The sequence below is a fragment of the Marmota flaviventris genome, chromosome 1 (assembly GCF_047511675.1).
Source record: "Marmota flaviventris isolate mMarFla1 chromosome 1, mMarFla1.hap1, whole genome shotgun sequence".
In the NCBI taxonomy this organism is placed as follows: domain Eukaryota; kingdom Metazoa; phylum Chordata; class Mammalia; order Rodentia; family Sciuridae; genus Marmota; species Marmota flaviventris.
Window position 1 is genome coordinate 7,740,704 of NC_092498.1, and position 22,283 is coordinate 7,762,986.

General features: G+C 49.2%; 1 protein-coding gene across 2 annotated transcripts; it reads left to right on the top strand.

Annotated features, from left to right (window-relative positions):
- The first annotated feature begins 1,002 nt into the window (after positions 1 to 1,002).
- On the top strand, positions 1,003 to 22,283 carry Pdia4 (protein disulfide isomerase family A member 4). 2 transcript variants are annotated; one of them, XM_034636996.2, is made up of 10 exons: positions 1,003 to 1,288; positions 8,407 to 8,584; positions 9,731 to 9,936; positions 11,389 to 11,527; positions 13,320 to 13,456; positions 13,647 to 13,805; positions 15,117 to 15,268; positions 17,368 to 17,524; positions 17,986 to 18,219; positions 19,728 to 22,283. In XM_034636996.2, the coding sequence occupies exons 1-10, from the start codon at positions 1,201 to 1,203 to the stop codon at positions 20,141 to 20,143; spliced, it is 1,866 nt and encodes a 621-aa protein (XP_034492887.2). In that variant the 5' UTR covers positions 1,003 to 1,200; the 3' UTR covers positions 20,144 to 22,283. The 2 variants fall into 2 exon arrangements, with proteins under 2 accessions (XP_034492887.2, XP_027799107.2); XM_027943306.2 differs by having other exon boundaries at positions 1,005 to 1,288; positions 13,334 to 13,539.

Below are 22,283 nucleotides of genomic sequence, written 5' to 3' on the forward strand. Positions count from 1 at the left end.
ATATGAAACTCTAATACACACCACAGATTTCCTTTCTGACATACAAACCTAGTTTTCTTCTCCAAAACAGTCAAGAGAGAAAACCTCAGAGCTGCATCTAGATTTCTGTAAACCACTAGATTGCCTATCTGGTATTACTCATGTTTTGAAGTAAATCAGGGAAGGAATAAATAACGAGGCAAAGTTTAGACAAGAATCTGAAGGCTTGCTCATAAATGAAATCCTGGATTCACTTTACTATATGGTCATTCCAGGAGGATCCCCTAACCCTATGCCCAGGAAAGACATGCACTTTTCTTCTTCTTCTTTTTTGTACAGGGGATTAAACCCAGGGGTGCTTAACCACTGAGCCACATCCCCAGCTCCCCTCCTTTTAAAAAAACTTTTGAGACAGGGCCTCTCTAAATTGCCCAGAGCCTCGCTAAAATGCTGAGGCTAGCTCTGAACTTGTGATCCTCCTGCCTCAGCCTCCCCAGCCACTGGGATTACAGGTGTGTCACCACACCCAGTTGCAAACTTTACATGTGGGAAAACTCTTAAGAGAAACCAAGAAGCCCATGACCACGTTGCAGATCGGGAGCCCGTCTCTCTCCTTCTTCCAACAACAGACTGGCTCATGATCGTCCCCTTTGGTTCCCGCTTCTCTAGGACTGTGCGGGCAGGGCACCACAGCACCCCTAAGGCCACGTGTTCTTCCTGCCACGCCAGGCGGGAAGCCCAGCCCGCACAGCCCACCGCTCCCAGGCCCCGCCCCCCACGCCCACTGCGCTGCTAGCCAATCGCACCCTGATACGTTGCAAGGCCCCGCCCCCTTGAGCTCCGCCGGCCGCTTTTGTTCTACCCTGCTGGGTCTCTCGGCCTGTGCGCTCCGCGCAAACCGAGTGGCAGCCGTTGATTGGTGGCCGCCGCGCAGCCAATCAGAAGGGGGCACCTCACGTTAGGGCTCGGAGTTTTAAACGCGCTTCCAGGGGCGCGCCGGCGCGGCCTGAGCCTGGGAGGGGGAGAAGGTAGGACGCAGCGAGGGGCCCTGCCTGCGCGTCCGGCCGCGCGCGGGGATTGGCCTACCGACGGCTTCCCCGCCCCCGGTCATTTGCCTGGGAGGACTTCCTGGAGTGTTTTCTGCGCTCCTCTGTCGTTGGGCAAGTCTGGGAGTGCTCCACGGCTGCCGGCACCTGGAGGCCGCGCTCCGCTGCTGCCGCCATGAGGCTCCGAAAAGCCTGCGTGCTCGTCTTGCTCTTGGCTCTGGCGCAGCTGCTGGCCGCGGCCAGCGCCGAGGGAACGGACGAAGGTGAGCGGGGGCCTGGCTGGGGAGGGCGTCGTGCGTCCGCGAGGCTGGAAGCCGTGGGAGCCCGGGTTGTAAGACCTGGTGGCCCGTCGGGCTTCGCGCAGGTTCCTGCAGATCTAGGGACGGCCGTCGCTCGCGGTGCGGACTTGCTGGGCTTTCAGGGGAAGGAAAGGGGTGTTGGACGGCTTTGGGGATCTCTTAGTGGAGACGACCAAGAGGCCGAGGCTCGGGGCCCACGAGCTCCGACTCACTAGAAGTCCCTGCCACCCGAGTCTGGGACGCAGAACGGGGTACAGACAGGCTTCTTTGCAAGGCTCCTTCGTTTTCATTCTCAGATTTTCTTAGGTCCAAGCTGATTGTCTTCTGCCCTGAAAGGAGGATCGTGGAACTTATTAAAACTTCCAGACGCACACGCCCAGAGATTGTGAGGGAAGAAGGGGGTCCACAGTGTCCAAACAGGTTTTAGAGAAGATGCGAGGGCCGGAGGACGCTCGTGGGAGCTCGCAGGGGCAGCCGCGGGCAGCAGGCATCTTCTTTAAAAATGTTCTCTGTAGATTTGGAAATAATTAATGCACGGGTTCTGGTTTGAAGGTGAAAGGGAGGTTTGCGTCTTCCGTATAAAGAGGAGACCTCATCTCTCTTCTCAGCATTTATTCAGCACCCAGTATGTGCCGGTCTGTGTTGGAGGAGTCAAGCCTGGGTTGTGTGGTCCCCACCCTGGAAACCCGCACTCTGCTAGGGACAGGGTACAGAGCCTCATCATGTTCCTGCATTTTTCTTTGAAATCAGCTACCTGCAAACATAAGAGAACTTTGAAAATTAAGAAGTACTCGTTACAGTTGCAATTCCTAGAGAGCTGGGCATTTAGTATTGGTCTTAACCTTCTTCCTTTGTGTCCTTTTTCCTTACCACTAGCTTTTTACCTGCTAAGTTTATTCCAATATAAATAACCCCGCTTTTCCAATATTAGTGTGTTGGGGAAACGTGAACTTTAGACTTTTTCAAATAAATTGAGTAACTTCTGTGTGGGTCAGATTCAGAAGTCTTTGCCCAGTAGAAAAGGAAGTAAAACCCAGACTCAGTGGGGAAAAAACACCTGCTGAAAGGAACCAGGAATCAGTACTGCCTACAGGTGTCTTGGCAACTTTATCCAAATCACTTGGGTGCTTATTTAAATACAAAGTGGGGTTAGGCCCTTGAGTCTGTATTTTAAACAAGTTTTTTACTTTTCATAGGCAGAGTAAATTTTGCATTTGGATACTTTTGGGAACCTAGCTGGAAAGTACAGTAGCATTGTCTATATTTCGATCCACTGATTTTGGGGGGATTCTTGAGAGGCTCAGGAGAGTGGCACACTTGGGTGGACTTCAAGGACTTTGGGGACCATCAAGTTTATACTGTGGGTTGTAAATCACTAGTGCTGTATTGTCCCTGGGAAGCAGTTGCTTCTGGAGTGAGCCAGGGTATCTCTGGGGTATCCTGATCAAGGGCATATCCTTCTGGCTTTCTCCTTGACTCCCTCTTATCCCTGAGGGCATCACTAGCCCTTAATTTTCATAGCCTTTCACATATGACTTAGTCAACAGATTTATTGAACCCAGGGGTGCTTTACCACTGAGCTACAATTCCCATTCCTTTTTTTATTTTGAGACAGAATCTCACTAAGTTGCTGAGGCTGGCCTTGAATTTGTAATCCTCCTGTCTCAGCCTCCCAGATCACTGCAATTATAGCCATGCACCACTATGCCAGGCTCGAAATCTTTAGGCCTTTCTTTGGTTTCTCTCACATTTTAGATTCATCAGCACAGTGATATCTGGGCACCTAAATGTCCCATCCCCCAGTGTGGTTGCTAAGTAGACTTAAGCCATCTGGTCTAAGCCTCAGGTGCCAGGGCTTTCCATGTTTTGGATTAGAAGTTGCCTGGACTTTTCCAGCTAAAATAATGGTGCATGCCTGTAATCCCAACGACTCCGGAGGCTGAGTCGGAGGATTAAAAGTTTGAGGCAAACGTCAGCAATTTAGCAAGACTGTCCCAAAATGAGGAATAAAAAGAACTAAGGATGTATGTAGTTCAGTGGTGTTATGGTTTGGATGTGAGGTGTCTCCCAAGAGCTCAAGTATGAGACAATGCAAGAAGGTTCAGAGGAGAGGTGATTGGGTTGTAAGAATCTGAACCCAGTAACTCAGTGACTTAATCCCCTGATAGGGATTAGCTGAGAGGTAACTTGGAGGTGGGTAGGGTGTGGCTGTGGGGTATATATTTGTATCTGGGGAGCGGATTTTCTCTCTGCTTCCTCATCACCTTGATGTGAGCTGCTTCCCTCAGCCACACTCTCCATTATGTCCTGCTTCACCTCGAGCCCTGAGGAATGGAGCTGTCCTGTGGATTGAGACCTCTAAAGCTGTGACCCCACAAAAAAGTGGAAGACCAGAATGGTCTCACCTTAAACTTTGTGTATTGGGAAGAAACTTTTAAAGAGTTTGGCACAGTGCCTGGCACATAGTTAATATCAGTGATAATGATTTGATCCCTATTCTGATAACAACTTTGTCTTTTTCTTGTTCACCATAAACCGTTAAGTGTTGGCTTAATGGTCGTTTGTGCAGCTATTACAGGTGTGCCCCTGGTGGAAACTGGAATTGGCCAGCTGAGGAGGTAGAGTGAGGGCATCCTTGTGGTCGCTGCCTGCATCTGGGCTGGACAGAGGAGGGGTGCAAAGTTGTCCTCAGGTGTGTTTGGTAGGAGTCAAAGGGGATTTCAGCTACCTGGTTGGACCCCCCCCCCCCCCCCAGCTTTCAGGAGTGGCTTTCTCCTATAGGGTGAGCGAGGTGGACATGAATGTAGGAGGCTTCATTTACCTCATGCTAGGAAACTACTTCAGGTGGTGCTGGAATGTTTCAGTGGGTGTTCTATCTTAGAATGTCCAAATTTAAAAGTGAAGTCCAGTGAAAAGTAGTGTCCCCATTAGGATATGATGTGTCTAGCTTGCAGGGATATGTAGATTTCTAGTAGACAGGTGTTTTAGTCAGCTTATTTGTTGCTGTAACTAAAAGACCCCATAAGAACAATTTTAGAAGAAGAAAAGTTTATTTGGGGGCTCACTGTTTCAGAGGTCTCAGTCCATAGATAGCAGGCTCCATTCCTCGGGGCTGGAGGTGAGGCAGAACATCATGGAGGAAGAGGATGGCAAAGGAAAGCTGCTCACATGATGATCAGGAAACGGAGGTTTCACTCACCAGATATGTACACAAGATATGCTGGACCCTGTGACCTACCTGTTCCAGCCACACCCTACCTGCCTTCAGTTAACCACTTAGTTAATTCCGTTAGGGGATCAGTTCACTGGTTGGGTTAAGACTCGAAACCTCCATACATTGTCTCACATGTGAGCTTTTGGGGGACACTTCACATCCAAACCATAGCATTCCACCCCTGGCCCCCAAAATCTCATGCCCATCTCACAGTGCAGAATAATTTAGTTCAGAGTCTGAAGACTCTCTGAGACTTGGGGCAAACTCACATTATGAGCTCTGTAAAGATCAAAGAAAGTGTACAAATATCCAATATATAAAGGTACAGAGTAAACATTTCCATTCAGAAAAATAGTACAGATAGAGCCAAAGCAAGACCGAAGTCCAGCTGGGCAAACAAGTTCTGTAGTTCCATGTCCGGCATCTGGAGCACATGGCAGTGTGATGTTTTCTCCAAAGGGCTTGTGTGGCTCCTCCCCTGTGGATGCACTGGTTGCTGTCCACATCCCTTTCTGTTGGCTTGCTTCTGCTGGATTCTTGCAGCTTTCCTTGGCAGACAGACTATGTTACTGGCATTTCTTAATCTTGGGGTTTCCACTGGAGCTTCAGCTTCTTCCTCACAACTCCACACTTTGACTTCTCAGGGGATGTCCGTAGGGACTCTGACCCTGCTGCACTTTGCCTGGCCTCCCAGGAATTCCTTTGAAATCTTGGTGGAAGCCTCCGTGACCCCCTAACTCTAGTATCCTGCGTTCCTGAAGAACCAGCGCCACATGATTGATGCCGAGGTCTGCTGCCATCTGGAGCAGTGGTAAAGCCTTCGGGGACTCTGCAGCATCCTCTGAGTGCAGCATCCTCTGGGTGGCTGAGCACATTAACAAAACTTCCTTGGCCCACTTGTGCAAATAAGGTGCCCCACTCGTCTCGATAGAATTTTTACTTAATATTCGCTTAAATCTGAGATGGATGTGGTCTTGCCAATTCCTGAGATGCCCTCAAACCATCTTTCTTATGGTCTCTGGGCAAAGTCTCTAGCATTTCTTTAGTCGCAATAATGTGTTTATTAACTGCAACTTTCTTAGCCCCAGTTTTACACCCACCTTTCAAATCCAAGTTTTAAAATTTCTGCTCTGCTTTCTGCTCCTTAATATCATAATAAACTTGGGTAAAAGCCACCAGCAATATCCATGCCACCATTTGAATGCTATGCTGTCTAGAAACTTCATCCTCCACATTAAGAAGTCTGTTGCTTTTAAAATCGGCCTCACAGAACAAAATGTGGACAACTTCTTAGCCAGAACATAATAGGAATGTCCTCTGGTTCAAGTTCCAATAGAGTTCTTTTCCTCTGAAACCTCAGATCTACTTACAGGCTGGGGATGTGGCAAGTGGTAGCATGCTTGCCTGGCATGTGTGCGGCCCCGGGTTTGATCCTCAGCACCACATGCAAACAAAGATGTTGTGTCCGCCGAAAAAAACTAAAAAATAAATATTAAAATTCTCTCTCTCTCTCTCTCTTAAAAAAAAAAAAAAAAGAGTTTGACTAAAATTGAAACAGGGGTTCACTTGATGCTTTGAAACTTATGTTTGTTTTTTTTTTTAAATCCACTTACAACATTCTAAAGCTTTGCTAGCTTGCATGACTAACCTTTCCAAAATTCCTCCCATGAATTCCAAAAATCTCCAAAAGCTTCTAAACCACAAGGTCAGGTTATATGACCCCACTTTGGGTACCAATTTTTGTTTTAGTCAGCTTTTTTGTTGCTATAACTAAAGGAACCAATAAGAACAATTTTACAGGAAGAAAAGTATTTGGGGGCTCAGAGTTTCAGAGGTCTTAGTCCATGGACAGTAGGCTGCATTCCTTGGGCTTGAGGTAAGACAAAACATCATGGAGGAAGATTGTGGCGAAGGGAAGCAGCTCACATGTTGATCAGAAAGCAGAAAGAGAGGTCTTCACTTGCAAGATACAAATATATACCCCAAAGCTAAGCCCTCAATGCCCACCTCCTCCAGCTATACCCTACCATTTCAGTTACCACTCATTTAATCCCTATCAGGGGACTTTTCACTGCTTGGGTTAAGTCTCTCACAACTCAGTCATTTCTCCTCTAAACCTTCATGCATTGTCTCACACATGAGCTTTTGGGGGACATTTCACATCCAGACCATAACAATGGGATCATAGAGCCAGGGACTGGTGGTGTAGCTCAGTGGTAGAGCACCTGTATGGGACACCCTGGGTTCTCTGTTTCTGGGCCTTTCTCAATTTGCAGAGAAATCAACTCTGGGGTTTTGTGGGAGGAACGGAAAGAAGGTCATGCCTTAATGCAGTGGAGAGTGCTTAATTATGTAGGGAATGTTCTATCACTTTGTTATCCTTTAAAAGGAAAATACAGTTCATTTTTTTGAATGTTAAACAGATTGCCTCCTGGGAACGGACTGACTCATTTAATCAGGAGCCTCTCATTAGGAGTGCTGAGTCTACTTCAGGCTTTTCTTGCTTTCTTCAGAGCATAGCAAGAAAACACCTTTGCACATCCTTTTTGTAAAATCACCCTGAAAAGATTAGCCTTTGTGGTTGTGTTTTAGGTGCCCTCACCATACACTTGAATCTTCCCTTCCACCTGTGTAACTGACTGAGCAGACTCTGCAGTTCTGCTTCCTGTCCTCTGAGGCTCCTAGCCTGAGGAGGAGGAAGTTCCCTAATGCCTTCTCTCCAGTCTTCTCTTCTGCAAGCTAGTAAATTCCATTCTGTGACTGGGCTGAGCAGCCAGGCAGTGGGGCTGGGATGGTGCCCACTGGGCAGAGAAGCTCCAGAACATCCCTGCAGATTGGTAGTTTTGTGTGTTTTTTAAACCCAGGGATGCTTTACCACAAGCTATATCCCTAGTCTGTCTGCCTTTCTTTTAGACAGGGTCTCATCTGCCATTCTCCTGCTCAACCTCCTGAGTAGCTGGGATTACACCATGTACCAGCTAGATTATAGATTTTAATAATGAAGAGAGCTATACCCCCATTCTCCAGAACATCTGAGTATGCTGGGAAGCAAGGTATTATGGGCCATGTGGGAGCAGCGAGTGCATGGCCCCACTGTCCCAGCTGCAGATCCAACACTGGCTTAGCAGAGGCCACAGGTCCCAGGAGTCCCAGTCCCTTGACAGTTTTCAGGCCCCGAGTGCACCCTCAGCCCCAAGTAGCTAGCAGTGTTGATTGAGCTCCTGAGAAGTAACTCCAGAAAAGCATTGGCCTCTAGAAATATTCTGGCCTTGGAGTAGTGAAATTATTGTGCTTGTTGCACTCAGTTCCATTTGCTGCTATGAAAAGCTGGTCAATTAGAACTGGGGGAACTGGGGTTGTAGCTCAGGGGCAGAGCACTTGCCTAGATGTGTGAGGCACTGGGTTCAACCCTTAGCACTGCATAAAAATAAATAAAAGCATGCTATCCTTCTACAATTACAAAAAAATTAAAAATCAAAAAACAACTGGAGTTTCACAAACACTTGGATCTGTTCTGTAGTTTGGCAAAAAATCAAACTTGACAGGTTCTACTCAGTTTCCTGCATTCCAAGAAGAAAACTTTGCTTCTAAGCAGAGGTGTAATTTGTTGTCTGACTGAGGTAAAATGTCACCCTTTTCAGAAACAGAACTAATCCTCCAGGGTGAAAAGTCAAGAAGGAGTCCCTATTATTATTATTATTGGCATCTAAAGTGGCCACATAGTATGCAGACCCAGAGTAGAATTGCTGGGGTGAGGAGGTTCTGGCTGCACAGGACTCATGACACATTTGGAGGCTTTGGGGGTTCTAAGAAAGTTTAAAAAAAAAAAAAAGAGTCATCAGTTTCTTCACCAGTATTTTCCACTCAGATGCTTCTGAAAGAGAAGATGCTATTGAGGATGAAGAGGAGGAGGAGGAGGAGGAGGAGGAGGAGGAAGAAGACTTGGAAGTTAAGGAAGAAAATGGTGTCTTGGTCCTGAATGATGCAAATTTTGATAACTTTGTGGCTGATAAAGACACGGTGCTGCTGGAGTTCTACGCGCCATGGTAAGGACCTGCGTTCCGGTTCCCATGGCTAGTCGGCCTCAGTGCAGAAGGCCCTCCCCTCACTGCTGTCCAGACCCCAGGCTCCGTTCTGCCAGTTGGCATTGAGCCGCCTCATGGCAGCCTCAGGGAAGGCAGGCTCTGCGGGGTTCTGGTGGCTCCCCTAAGTTCGGGCTGTTGGCCTGTAGGACTCGTGGTTTACTTTTTAATGGACACAGGCACCCCGTTTCCTTTCTCGTCTCACCCCTCCTAGTGCTGTACCTGCTGGCTCTCATCTTCCTTCTCTAAGTCAGGTAGCCTCTGGAAAATCCTACCTTATTCTCAGTGTGTGTCTTCAGGGATTCTGACTTCACAGACCGCCTGAAAGGGATCACTGGCCCAAACTTTGAGAGACTTTTACAGTTGTCCTTTGGACTCCAAGGGGACTAATCTAGCCTCCACCGTCCCTCACAGACACCAAACTACACAGATGCTCCGGTTCCTTATATGAAGTGGTGTGACTGCGTGTGATTCTGCATATCCGCTTTTATTTCGGGGTTGTTTTGTGTGTGGTACTAGGGATGGAACCCAGGGCCTTACACATTGCTAACCAAGTATTCTACCACTGAGCTACACCCGGCCTTTTTTATTTTATTTTTGAGAGTCTAAGATGCCTAGGCTGGCCTTCGACCTTTGATCCTGCTTCACCTCTTGAGTAGCTGGGATCACAGGTGTGTACATCATCTAAAGATTATTTACAATACTTACAATACGTAACACAAAATAAGTGCTATGTCAGTAGTTGTTCCGCTGCACTGTTCAGGGAATAGTGACAAGAAGACAAGTCTGTGTGTTCAGTACAGATGCAGGGGTTTTTGTTGTTGTTGATCCACAGTTGGCTGAATTCATGGGTGTGCACCATGTGGATGTGGAGGGCTGACTGTAAACAGAAGGGATCATTTGGGTTGAGAGTACTTGCCAAGGCAGAGCTGGAATTCAAACCTAGATCTGCTTGACTTAAAGCCTCTTTTGCCTCCCCATGGTGTTATGTGGAGTCATTCCTCTTAACTGCAGATATTTCCTTAGCCCCCCTTTGTGTGTGTGTGTGATGTTGGATTGCATCTGCATGGTACAGTAACCTGCTTCTCCTTCCCTCAATCTAATCCTTAGGTGTGGGCATTGCAAGCAGTTTGCTCCGGAATATGAAAAGATTGCTAGTACCTTGAAGAGTAATGATCCTCCCATTGCAGTTGCTAAGATCGACGCCACCTCAGCATCCATGCTGGCTAGCAGGTTTGATGTGAGTGGTTATCCGACCATCAAGATTCTGAAGAAGGGCCAGGCTGTGGACTATGATGGCTCCCGGACCCACGAAGGTGAGCTAGTACTAAGCACAGTGAGGGGAGCAGACACTTGGGTGGTCACAAGGGAGGAAGGGCAAGTGTCCGGGGACTGGCTCCCCCAGGAGCACCAGCCTGCTGGAGTGTTTGGGGTAAGTGAGGTTGGTGGGAGAGGTGTTTTCACATTCCAAGCCATGGCAGCCAAGATCTGGAGCAGGAACATTAGAAATGACACCAGAGGCCCCAATCCCAGTGGTGTTTCAGAGCAGTGGTCCTTGGTATGTAGCATGCATCTGGAGGGCTGGCTCGGACAGGTGGCTGGCCCCAGCCTGAATTTCTGATTCCGTAAGGCTCAAGGTAGGCCAAGTAACTGGCACTTCTTAGGAGCGTCCAGGGAGGGCTTCACAGGCTGTGGTGCAAAGCCATGCACAGAGAGTGCAGTTCCAGGAGTCTGCAACAGCATCTGCATTCAGACCTGTTGGGTTCCTGCTTGCTCACATGAGGCACCACAGAAGTTTTATTAAATGAATAAACAGATAAAAAAAATGTGGTTTCCTTAGCAGGGGCATACTAGTTTTTTTTCTTTTTTTTGTGATGGTGGTAGTACTAGGGATTGAACCCAGAAACATTCTTCCTCTGAGTTACATCCTTAGCCCTTTTCAGCCAAATTGTTGTGATTACGTTTGTGCCACTGTACCCAGTGGCATATCTCTCTTGTAATCAGTTTTCTAAAACAGTATGCTGCTGTATTTTCCATTCTGCATGTAGAATGGTGGAGAGAACATTGAAGGAGGTTCAGAGGTTTTTGATTTTTGTGATACAGGGGATGGAACCCAAGGCTTTGCAAATGCTAGACCCTCTAGACCCTCTGTTCTGCTCCTGGCAAGTTTTTTGTCAGGACATAGTCTTGTGACCAGCTGTAGCTGTTGACTACATTTCTGGGGAATGAAGCCACAAACAGCATTTTTTAAAAAGCCTTCTCAGGTGATGCCAGTATACCCTGAGCAGACAGGGGCTATTGTTCCTTTTATATTTTTCTTGATTCTTGCAAACATTTTGGCATGCATGTAATATACTAGTGCTAGATATGTATGATTAAATACATATACAGCCTGTACATGTTAAGGGGATTTCCCAGAATTCTATTAATAAGCATATTTGACCAAAACCAGTTGGTACACAGTCCAGGAGAAAATGAGACCATACATCAAGTAGGTCTCCTGCCTTCTAGAGAAGGCTCGGGTCCGGTTTGTGGCAGTGGAAATGTCCCAGATGGTTGTTGGGAAAGACCCGCTGACTTAACTGCATTCTCAAAACTGTGAAAGTGGCCCTTGCTAGAGATGCCATCAGAGTTCAGGAAGTCACACAATTCCTGCTCCCCTTGCCACTTACTCCTTCTCTACCTGCTTCTGGAGGGAGGTGAAGTAAGAACCTGCAGCTTGGGTCTCCGTGTGCTCAGTCTTTTTCTTTTTGTTCCCCTTATTTCAGAAATTGTTGCCAAGGTCAGAGAAGTCTCCCAACCCAACTGGACACCTCCCCCAGAAGTCACACTTGTGTTGACCAAAGAGAACTTCGATGAAGTTGTGAATGATGCAGACATAATTCTGGTGGAGTTTTATGCCCCATGGTGAGATGGGGGTCTTCAGTTTCGTGCTACTAAGATGTTGATTATTCAACACCCTGCTGGGCTTGGGTGGAGGGTGCAGTGCAGGTGGAGGCCAAGGTACCAGGTATTCTGGAAGAGGGGAGTTCATAACGGTGCCACCGGGGGAGTGGGTGTGGAAGGAAACAGGTAATCAGGGAAAGAGATACCAGAAAGAAAGTGGGGGAGAGTTCAGGCAGCAGATCAGTGAGGTTCCCAAAAGCTTGTGGACCAAAGTGGCTGCTGTCATCAGGCTTCATGGGGGTGGGGAAGGGGCGTGACCAATTATAAGGATATCCCAGGAGATAGGATGGGGTGACAAAGTGGACAGAGCAAATCCGAAGGAAGACTTTTCAAAGGCGAATGAGTGTTCCTGCAAGAGGGCCATTGGCCTTCTCAGGAGGTGACCTGAGGCACTTGGTGAGTTTGTCATGGGTCAATCAGTGCTTCTGATTCTTGAGCAGTTCCAACCGTTGTCAGGATATGTCCTATGGATCAGGGTAGAGGCCAATAAATGACAAATCAGGCAAACCAAGAAGAGTGGCCTCAAGTGGCTGTTCTGTGGATGAGTTCCAGGGAGTTGATGGGGAGAGGAAGTGTGTGTGCCTAGAATCAGGCAGGCGGAGGCTGTGCCTGGTGCACAGTGAAGGGCCAGGGCTCCCAAGCCTAAATTGAGGCTTTCTGGGTTCTGTAGGAAAAATCACTGCACCTAGTCATGGGATGTGCAAATGAAGTGAGAAGACAGAGGAAAACAAATTGGGAAGAAGGGAAGAAATGCCTTGGTTGGTGAGCAGGCAGGCGGTGACCTCCCCCTTAACCCTCCAGTGATGCTGGGAGATGCTGGCCCTTGTCCTGCTACAAAAGCGGCCCTGGCTTGGTGGTTGGGGAGTGGGAAGAGGAAGAGCAACAGGACATTGCACCTATGGGTTGTTTTAGGGATTCTGATTTGCAGTCATTCAGGAGCCAGGTGCAGCAGACCGTTGCCCATGCTGGGTGTATGTGGTGCAGTTTGTTTGGTTTTTGATACCTTGGAAGACATTTATCCTTCTACTTGCAAATAGTTTCCATGTTGCAGGGGCAATCCCTCAGGTTTTTTGGGTGTCCTAAAGGCCAGGGCAAGACAGTGTTTAACTGAGGATTGAGAGCCTGTGACACATGAGGCCCTGGCCACGCAGGTGTTGGCAGGTCATGTGGTGCAGACGGGCTGAGTTTCGCACAGCAACCTGAGTTCCTCTGACTCACGCCTGTCTTCTCCTGCCCTGGTTTGCTTGTGCAAGCGCAGGCTGATCACACTCTTCATCCTTTCCATGTCTCTGTGATGTCGTTACCTTGTCCTACTCTTAGGGGCTCCTGTCTGATTCCTCCATGTACCTCACGCCCCAGCTCAGCTGTCATGACCTCTGTGAAGCCTTCCCCGACTTTATCCTTGCCAGCTCCCCAACCAAGAATATTCTCTCCCTTCTTAGGACATTGTCTGTCTCGGCCTTTCCTGTGGATCTTGCCTACTCCATGCAGATGCTCCTACCTGCACTCTTACACGTGGGTTCATGTGTGTATAAACATGCCCTTGTGCACACTCTGGTGCACAGATGCCATGTAGGAAGCTCACATCTTCACCTCCTGGTTTCTCCCAGGGCCCTGGCTCAGTGCCCACACCTAGGAGACATTCTGAGGTTTACTGGATGCACCTGAGTTGCTTGGGTACACTGGATTAGTTTCTGCACCTCATTTAGCTGGGAGATGAGTCCACACTGGGACAGGCCCCTGATAGAACTGACTTCCCATTGGCAGGTGTGGACACTGCAAGAAACTTGCCCCTGAGTACGAGAAGGCCGCCAAGGAGCTCAGCAAGCGCTCCCCGCCAATTCCACTGGCAAAAGTTGATGCCACTGCAGAGACGGACCTGGCTAAGAGGTTTGATGTCTCTGGCTACCCTACCTTGAAAATTTTCCGCAAGGGAAGGCCTTTTGAGTACAATGGACCACGAGAGAAATATGGTACGGCCACGTCCTTTCCCCACCCCATGGTGGGGCGAGCCCCCATGATAGGGGAGTAGTGTGGGCCACTCCAAAAGCCCCTCCTCAGGTGTGTGCTTTCTCCCCAGGGATTGTTGACTACATGATTGAGCAGTCCGGGCCTCCCTCCAAGGAGGTTCCAACCCTGAAGCAGGTCCAGGAGTTCTTGAAGGATGGGGACGATGTTGTCATCATTGGGGTCTTTCAGGGAGAAAGTGACCCAGCCTACCAGCAATATCAGGATGCTGGTAAGTACTGGCCCGCTGTGCTGAACAGCATGCATAAGCCCTTCCAGGAGATCGGGGCTATCAAAATGGTCAAAGTGTGTTTTTTACAAAACTCAAGGGTCATCACAAAGGAGATGGCTGGATGGTTGACTGGGGTAGCATATGTGGGAATGAACCTTCCACCTGGGGCTGGGGCTGGGTTGGTTGGCCTTCCTTGCACACGGATGGTAGGATCACATACTAAATGGGGGAAACTAGCTGCGCCATCATCCTCCTGGCCTCTGAGCAGAGGGGAGGGCACGTCATACTCATCCAAGTGTCTGCCTTCCCTCTTCCTTACCCCTCTGTAGGAGGGAAGGCTCTGACCATAAAGCGAGGGCCTCAGACCTGGGTTCAAGGCCTGGCTCTGCCAATTATTAACACTGTGGTCACAGGTCCAAGGCTGTCATCTTTACTACTCCCCCAGAAGTTGTCAGATCAATTGGAAAAATGTAGATGAAGTGCTTTACAGAGTGCCTGGCAATACAAAGTGCGCCCCAGATGGCACCACAGGATAGTCTTGCTGTCCTGAGAAGTGAAATGAGGGTGGACAGCTGTCAGCAGCCATGTTCTCTGAGGGTGGTGACAGGTGGCATCACCCCATCTTGAAATCCATTGTCTGCCAAGGCCCGGCTCCTGGTGCCTGGGGACCACATACTGGCCTTCCTCTCCATCCTTACTACTTTCCTGAGGCCTTCTCCCCTCCATATCCCAGGCAGCCTGGTTTTCTACTTCCAAGTGCTTATTATCATCTTTTTAAAATTCACAACTCACCATGGCACAATAACAAGTATGCATACATTGAGTGGATTAATGTTGTAATAAAACTTACAGTAGAACTAAATTTGATTCATGTTTCCTCAGTCTTTATTGGTTAGGTAACCTTGCCATCCATTCTAGACTTGTCAATTAGGAAGAAACTTGCAGGGGGAACCCCAGCCTCCCCAGGGCTTTTGCTGAGTGCTAATAAACTGCATTCAGGCTGCAGCTCCCCATTTAGGAGGCTAGGGTGAAACCCCCACCAAGAACCCCAGGTGGAAACTCAGTGTAAGGTCCTAGGCATGTGTGATGCTGCACTGCACACAGATGTGACATGCTGTTGGCCTCAGTGCTGCTATGCTGCTCCTTGTCACGGATGGTGGGGTTTAAGCTCGGGTATTGTCCACACAGAATTTTTTGGTTTAGTCACGTTGTTTTTAGGGTGTTTGCTTTGGCTGGTATGGGTAACGAATTAAACCTCATTCATTTTAGCAGTTTAATAAATTGCATTTTATTATATTGTTAATTTGTCAGCCAACAACCTGAGAGAAGATTACAAATTTCACCACACTTTCAGCACTGAAATAGCTAAGTTCCTGAAAGTTTCCCCGGGGAAGTTGGTCGTAATGCAGCCTGAGAAATTCCAGTCCAAGTATGAGCCCAGGAGCCACGTGATGGATGTGCAGGTGAGCAAGGGCTCTGCCTGGGCACCCAGCAGGCATGAGCATCTGGGGTTGGAAGCATGGCAGGAGTTTTGCCCTGTTCACTGCATCTGGAGTGCCTTTCCCAGCCCTCTCTTCCCACCCCACTGTTGGCCTGAAGGCACTGGTGGGAAACTCAGCTAGGTGGCTCAGGGACCAAGTTTGCAGGAGGGGTGGGGCTGGGGCACCACATACCCGGCAGGTCATAAGACCTAAGGCCCCAGTGAGGCTCCCTCTGCTTTTGCCAAAGCAGTTGTTCTCTCTATACCTCCTGGCAGGTAGGCTCTTGTCTCCTTTGGTGCCCATGTTATGGTGGGTTTGGTCTGGATGAGCTGGGGCAGAATTGAGCCTCATTTGCTGGGAGGTGGTTTGGGTACTGAGGCTGTAATGCCCAGTGGGCCCTTCCCCTTCCCTGGGTGGAGCTGGTCAACTTGGCACATGTATTACCTCTTTGCATGCTAATCTAACTAAAAAGTTTTTTACCATATAGTTCTGGGTGGCTTACCAGCTCAGGGTGAGCCTGGGTCCAGCTCGGCATTCCCCAGGTTTCTGCAGATAGTTCTGGTTTGGAGAGGATGGCAGCTCTGAAGCTTTCAATTAGCAGAAACTGGCAAGCAGAGCACGTGCCCCTGCCCAGGGCCCACAGCAGCTGAAGTACAGCGAGATGGAGTGCAGGTGTCCTGGGCTGAGCTGGCCCCATGCACCTTTCTCATTAGGCTCTAGGTTCTCAGGTCCTGGAGGAGGAGATAGTGAGGCGAGGTGAGCGAGCATGTAGGGAGCAGCCACAAGACTGGGGGATGACGGATCCCAGAGAGGCTGCGACTGTCCTGAGTCTGTCTGGTTCCTCATACTCCCCTGTCCTCAGATCCCTTGGTCCCTTTCTTAGACTGTATGCCCACCCCATCCATTTCTCAACCCACATGAGGCTCAGGACCCTCTTCCCTGAACTTGGGACAGCTGCTGTGACTCCTCCCTCCCACTTCTCTTCCTTTCATCCAGAGACCTGCACCCCACGGAAAGAGGGACCCTTATAGGGGACTGTGGACCCCAGGAATCAGGCATGTAGCCCTGTGTGGTCGTGCATGTTCCCAGGAAAGGGTCTTTAGCATTCAGTACATTCTTTAAGGGGTTCTTGACCCCAGAAAGCTTCATCAGTGTGATTAGTCTGCTAAGCCTGTCCCTGCTGCTCTGCTCCTGGATCCCCTCCAGAGCACTCCTTTCCTGCATTTCCAGCACATTTCACCCACTAAGGACACCTCCCTGGCCACCCCATCCAGGTGGGAATTGTGGGCCCATGGGGTTCACCCACCACTTCTATCTGTACAACCTTGGGCAAACTGGTTGTGCCTCAGCTTCTCCAGCTATAAAGTAGACATGGCAGTGCCCACCTCTGTTTGTTGTGAGGGTGATGTCTATGAAGGGCCCAGTAAAGAGGTAAAGTCCTCACTGAGAACCTGGAGACACCCAGTCTGAGCTGTGTCTTCATTGCAACTGCCACTGTGCCCAGCTGGTCACAGATACCGTGTAAATGTCATCAAGACATTCCACCTGGGAAACTTCACAAGCCATCCTTAAAGGCCACAGTGCTGAGACTTCAAAAGCAGTCATCTGAGCCCATATGTGCTGAGCTGTCTGCAGGCACAATGTCCCAGAGAATAGGGGTAGTCTCAGCCGCTGAGCAACTCACCCCCACACAGCTTTGACTCCACATTCTAATCTGAGGTTACACCTTGCCAAATATAAGATGAATCTCATAGGCTCTTGTGAAGATAGTTGAGCTGAAGATGGAAAGTTCTGCACTATTCAGATCATGTTGGTGGCTGTTGTCATTGGAGAGCCACACCTTTCTTGAAAAGTTCCTCACTGGGCCTGGCCTTGCCTGAGAAGTGCACTAGTATTGACAAGCAGGCAGTTACTGGGGTATGCTTGATTGGGGACAAACCCAGAGTGTTTGATCCAAGGACCACTGCCCCTCCCCATGCAGAAGCTCTTTAAGACAAACGTCTGTTAGCAGTGACAGTAAAAGTATGCTAGCTAATCCCTTTTTTGTTGGGCCACTCTTACCTATGGCCTCTTCAAAACAGGGTTCCACCGAGGTGTCAGCCATCCAGGACCATGTGGTGAAGCACGCTTTGCCCTTGGTGGGCCATCGCAAGACCTCCAACGATGCCAAGCGGTACACCAAGCGCCCCCTGGTGGTTATCTACTACAGCGTGGACTTCAGCTTTGATTACAGAGCTGGTGAGGGACCCGCCAGACCCATCCGGAGCCCTAGGGCTCACTCAGAATCCTGCCTTGGCCTGGGCCTCGCAGGTTAATGGTGCACATGTAGTTTTTACTAAGGGCTTCAGTGTCTTCAGGGTCACTTTCCTTTTCCCTTATCTTTCTAGCAAGAAGGGAGCATAGTCGATGGGGGCCAGCACCCTCTTGGAGGTGAGGCTACAGTCAGGACTGGGCCACCTTGGCTCCAGACACTGCTGTGTCATCTGGGCACGGGTCTTCTGGGGCTTGCTGGGCTTGCAGCCCCCGACCACCTGCCCACAGTGGGGCTCTTTCAGGTTTGCCTTTGTCTCCAGTTGAGGTATATCTGGGGCTTGTGTGTTGTCAGAGAGTGTTAGTGACAGTCTTAAACGTCACCTCAGGCTCTGAGCTAGATGTAGGTGCCCAGCCAGCCAATCAGCTCACAGCCTGGTCCATTTCAGCTACTCAGTTTTGGCGAAACAAAGTCCTGGAAGTGGCTAAGGACTTCCCTGAGTACACCTTTGCCATCGCTGATGAGGAGGACTATGCCACAGAGGTGAAGGACCTGGGGCTCAGCGAGAGTGGGGAGGACGTCAATGTGGCCATCCTGGATGAGAATGGGAAGAAGTTTGCCATGGAGCCAGAGGAGTTTGATTCTGACACCCTGCGGGAGTTTATCACCACTTTTAAAAAAGGTGAGCTGGGGCTGAGCTCTCCCCTCAGGTGGAACACGGAACCTGGGCAGCCATGGGGTGTCCGGTGCTGCACATGCACAAGAGGCCAGGAGAGTCCATGGGCAGCCTCTGCCCCCTCCGCTTCCCATTCCCAGTCCTGCTCACTCACTCCCTGACTTCCTTGTCTGGGGAAGGACCAGCTGTGACCTAAACACCAGGACACCAAGAATGCATAGAAGTTTTGGAACATTTGGGAGGGTTTGTTTTTGTTTTTGATTTTTTTCTTTTTTTTTTTTAAACTGGGGATTGTACCCAGGGGCTCCATACCACTGAGCTATATCCCCAGCCCTTTTTGTTTTGAGACAGGGCCTAGTTGCTGAGGCTGACCTCAAACTTGGGATCCTCCTGCCTCAGGCTTCCAAGTAGCTGGGGTAACAAGAGTGTGTCACCATGCCTGGCAACAAGAGAACTTTATTTATTTGGCTGTACTGGCGGTGGAACCCAGGGCCTCATTCAGGCTAGGCAGGTGTTCTACCACTGAGACACATCCCCAGCCCTCTTCCATTGTTTGCTTCTTAGCAAAAGCAAGATTACTTAGGGCTTACTTAGCATCAGCCTATAGAAGCTAAAAGTCAGGTTTTGAGCAGGGGTACGCAGAGGCAGCCTGGAAAGATGGATTCAGGTAATGCCTCTGGGGTTCAGAGCCTCTTTGTTGTCAGCCACTTGTTCTAATGAGCCTGGTTTTCCCTCCTGGACCTGGAGATGAGAGGCTACAAACATCCGAATTCTTTTTTTCTGCTTTTTTTTTTTTTAATCAGAAAAAGGATGGGCCTTGGAAATTTTAAGAGGCCTTTTCTAGAAAATATATTTTTTTTAATATTTATTTTTTAGTTATAGTTGGACACAATATCTTTATTTAATTAATTTATTTATATGTGGTGCTGAGGATTGAACCCAGGGCCTCGCACATGCTAGGTGAGCGCTCTACCACTGAGCCACAACCCCAGCCCCTCTAGAAATTCTTTAAAATAAGCTTTTGGATTTAGGAATAAGTTTCATGTGTGTGGAAAACCTAATTTGAAGTCTAAACGATGTTCTTGATTGATATGTTGAGTGAGTTGCCCAGTCCCAGTCACAGGATGTTGGCTCACCAGGGAACCTGTCCACTTTCTCCATACTGTTCCCTGCGTGGCTTTCAGGTCCTCAGTGCCAGTGCTCTGTAGCTCCTCTGCACTGGGCAGCATCTCTGGATACTCTTAATGGATGAGGCCTGGTGGCCCATTAGGCCTGGGGTAGGGTGGACATGCACCTTCACTGGCTTTTTCTGGGACTAGGAGAATAAGAGATACGTGTTAACTATAGCAGTGCCCATTGCTGGCGTCAGGTTTGGGGGTTAGGTCCTCCTGTCCCTAGTAGTGTGACTTACCACCAGCAGTATTCACCCTTTCCTGCTCACTGAGCTGCCTGGCTGCTGGGTCCAGGGTCCTTCAGCACTGACGCCTTCTCCCCGGCTTGGCTTTCCTTGGCAGGGAAACTAAAGCCAGTCATCAAATCCCAGCCGGTGCCCAAGAACAACAAGGGGCCTGTCAGGGTGGTTGTTGGGAAGACCTTCGACAGCATCGTGATGGACCCCTCGAAGGACGTGCTCATCGAGTTCTACGCGCCCTGGTGTGGGCATTGCAAGCAGCTGGAGCCTGTCTACACTAGCCTGGCCAAGAAGTACAAGAACCAGAAGAACCTGGTCATCGCCAAAATGGACGCCACCTCCAATGACATCGCCAGTGACCGCTACAAGGTGGATGGCTTCCCCACCATCTACTTTGCTCCTGGAAAGGACAAAAAGAACCCAATTAAATTTGAGGGTGGAAGCCGAGACCTGGAACATTTAAGCAAATTTATAGACAAACATACCACAAAATGGAGCAGGACCAAGGAAGACCTTTGAAGGCTGGAAGTCTGCAGAGGGTGGGAGGAGCCAGACACTGTAGTGGCCAGTGGCCACCGAGTAAGCCTTGAGGCCAAGGCCATCAATGTAATGGTGGTATCTCAACTTTTTCTTTTTTTTATTTTTTGTACTTTGATATGTCACCTCGTGCTCAGAATACTGAATAGCCATGAATGCAGTAGCTTAGGCCAGATTTCTATGGAGGATACATCTATTTTTATCATTTGGGGTCTGGTTTTTTTTTTTTCTTTTTTACTTTAACATTTTCTCAAAGCAGATAAGTTGAATCTCTGTGAGAATGTTTTCTTTTTTAATTTAAAGATTCAAAAAACTGCCAAATCATGTCGAGCTTGCCTTTTTCATGTTTGAGGAATTGTTAGTTTAAGATGTGACTGTTGGTGTGTTTTAGTTTTCTTCCTGTGTTGGCACAGAAGTGAGTGCTATCACCAAGCACTTGCCCAGAACGATGTTCCAGCCTGACCTCCGAGCAGCCTGCAGTCCAGCAAGGGTCACCTCGGACTGTACGGACATCGCCGTCCTACTGTCCCACCTCCTGTCACAGCCTGGGCCACGGGTGGAGGATCATGGCTCCATCCCCAGCTCAGACCCTCTGATGGAGCAGAAGTGTCCCCGGACACAAGACACTTTGAGGTCGTAGAAAAAGTAGGATATAGTCAGGTGGCACACACCTGTGATCCCAGCAACTCAGGAGGCTGAGGCAGTAGGATGGCAAGTTTAAGGCCAGTCTGGGTAACTCTGTGAGACTGTGTTTCAAAATAGAAAATTTTAAAAGGCCGGGGACAGAGGTGCTGGGGATATAGTGCAGTGTAAAGCACCTCTGGGTCCAGTCGCCAGGATCAAAGGAGAAATGGGGTTGGGTTGCATAATGGGATTAAAAAATCACTAAAAATTAACTTGAATAACTCTGTTAGAAAATATCTTCTCTGTTCTGCAAGCATTAGGGTTGAATGGTTTGATGGAGCCTGCACCTGGTGGATGGGCTGTCCAGCCAAATACATGTTATCTCACCTGACCCTCAAACCCCAAGGGGGCCACCCTGACCTAGGGCAAGAGGGTTCATTGCTTAAAATAGGTGAGCAGTGGCAGATTGTCATGCTGGGGAGTGACAGGACAAGGAGGTGGCCCTGCATAGCTGAGTGGGGGCTGGGAAAGGAGAGGGTGCTCTCAGGCCTAGGGAGACTCTCCATCTCCCCACTCTCTCCCCTCTCCACCCTGGTGCTTACCTTCTGACTTTGACAGAAACTAGAGAGGCACCTCTCTGAGCAGTGACTGGGCTGATGGCAGGTGGAGGGCCGGGGCAGGAGGCAGGTCTCACAGGAAGCTGGGCTTTTTCAAGTTGTCTGTTGCTCAGTTGTTTGGCTGAGGCAGACTGGGCATGTGGATGGGCGTGGAGACTGTCCAGGTCTCCAGAGCCATGAGCCTGCTGCCCCGCTTTGCTCTGGGCTGGGCCTCCTCAGGGTTGTAGTACTGGCACAGAAGTGAGTGCCCAGAGACCTGTCCTTGGAGGGAAAGTCACTCGGCACTGTCCCAGGGGAGCAGAGTGGCTCCTGCCCTTGCAGGGCCCCCAACTTGTGCCAGCAGGAGGTGGCCTCTGCTCAGCTGAGGGCTGGGGGCCTTTCTGACATGGCTTAATCTGAAACTCAGCAATTATTGGCTGGAGCCAGGCAGAAAACAGGGCTAAGTCCTGGACCTCCACTTCAGATGACCAGTTGGTTTTCAGAAGTGCAGCATTTCAGGCCAGCTGGTCCTACTGAACCAGTCTGTGTAGAAGATCCCAGGAGAGTCACATACGCACTATATTCTAGAAACAGGAGTAAATCAGTGTTGTAGGCATAGGCAGACTACCAGGGCCAAGGGGGCAGGATCTCTAGGATTCTGAGGCTGATCAGATACTGAGGTTAGGTGAGTGGATCTGATAAGCCTGCCTTGAGTTGAGGTGGTTTGTTATTTAATTATGAAACTTTCAACATGAATCAGTTGGGTGCCTACTGGGTATGAGGGACTGGGCATCAGTTGTTTACCAAAGCCTTAATCCCCGCTGGTTGTTGAGCTATGTAAATTAGGCTTCTCTGAGTTTATTTTCCCATCTGTGAAATAAAGCTACAACCTTCACAGAGTA

Bases quoted from the DNA above. Each gene is read 5' to 3' on its own strand.
- Pdia4 (XM_027943306.2), top strand. From the start codon at position 1,201: ATGAGGCTCCGAAAAGCCTGCGTGCTCGTCTTGCTCTTGGCTCTGGCG. The intron at 13,540-13,646 runs GTACGGCCACGT...CTTTCTCCCCAG, and splicing joins TGGACCACGAGAGAAATATG to GGATTGTTGACTACATGATT. The intron at 18,220-19,727 runs GTGAGCTGGGGC...TTTCCTTGGCAG, and splicing joins TATCACCACTTTTAAAAAAG to GGAAACTAAAGCCAGTCATC.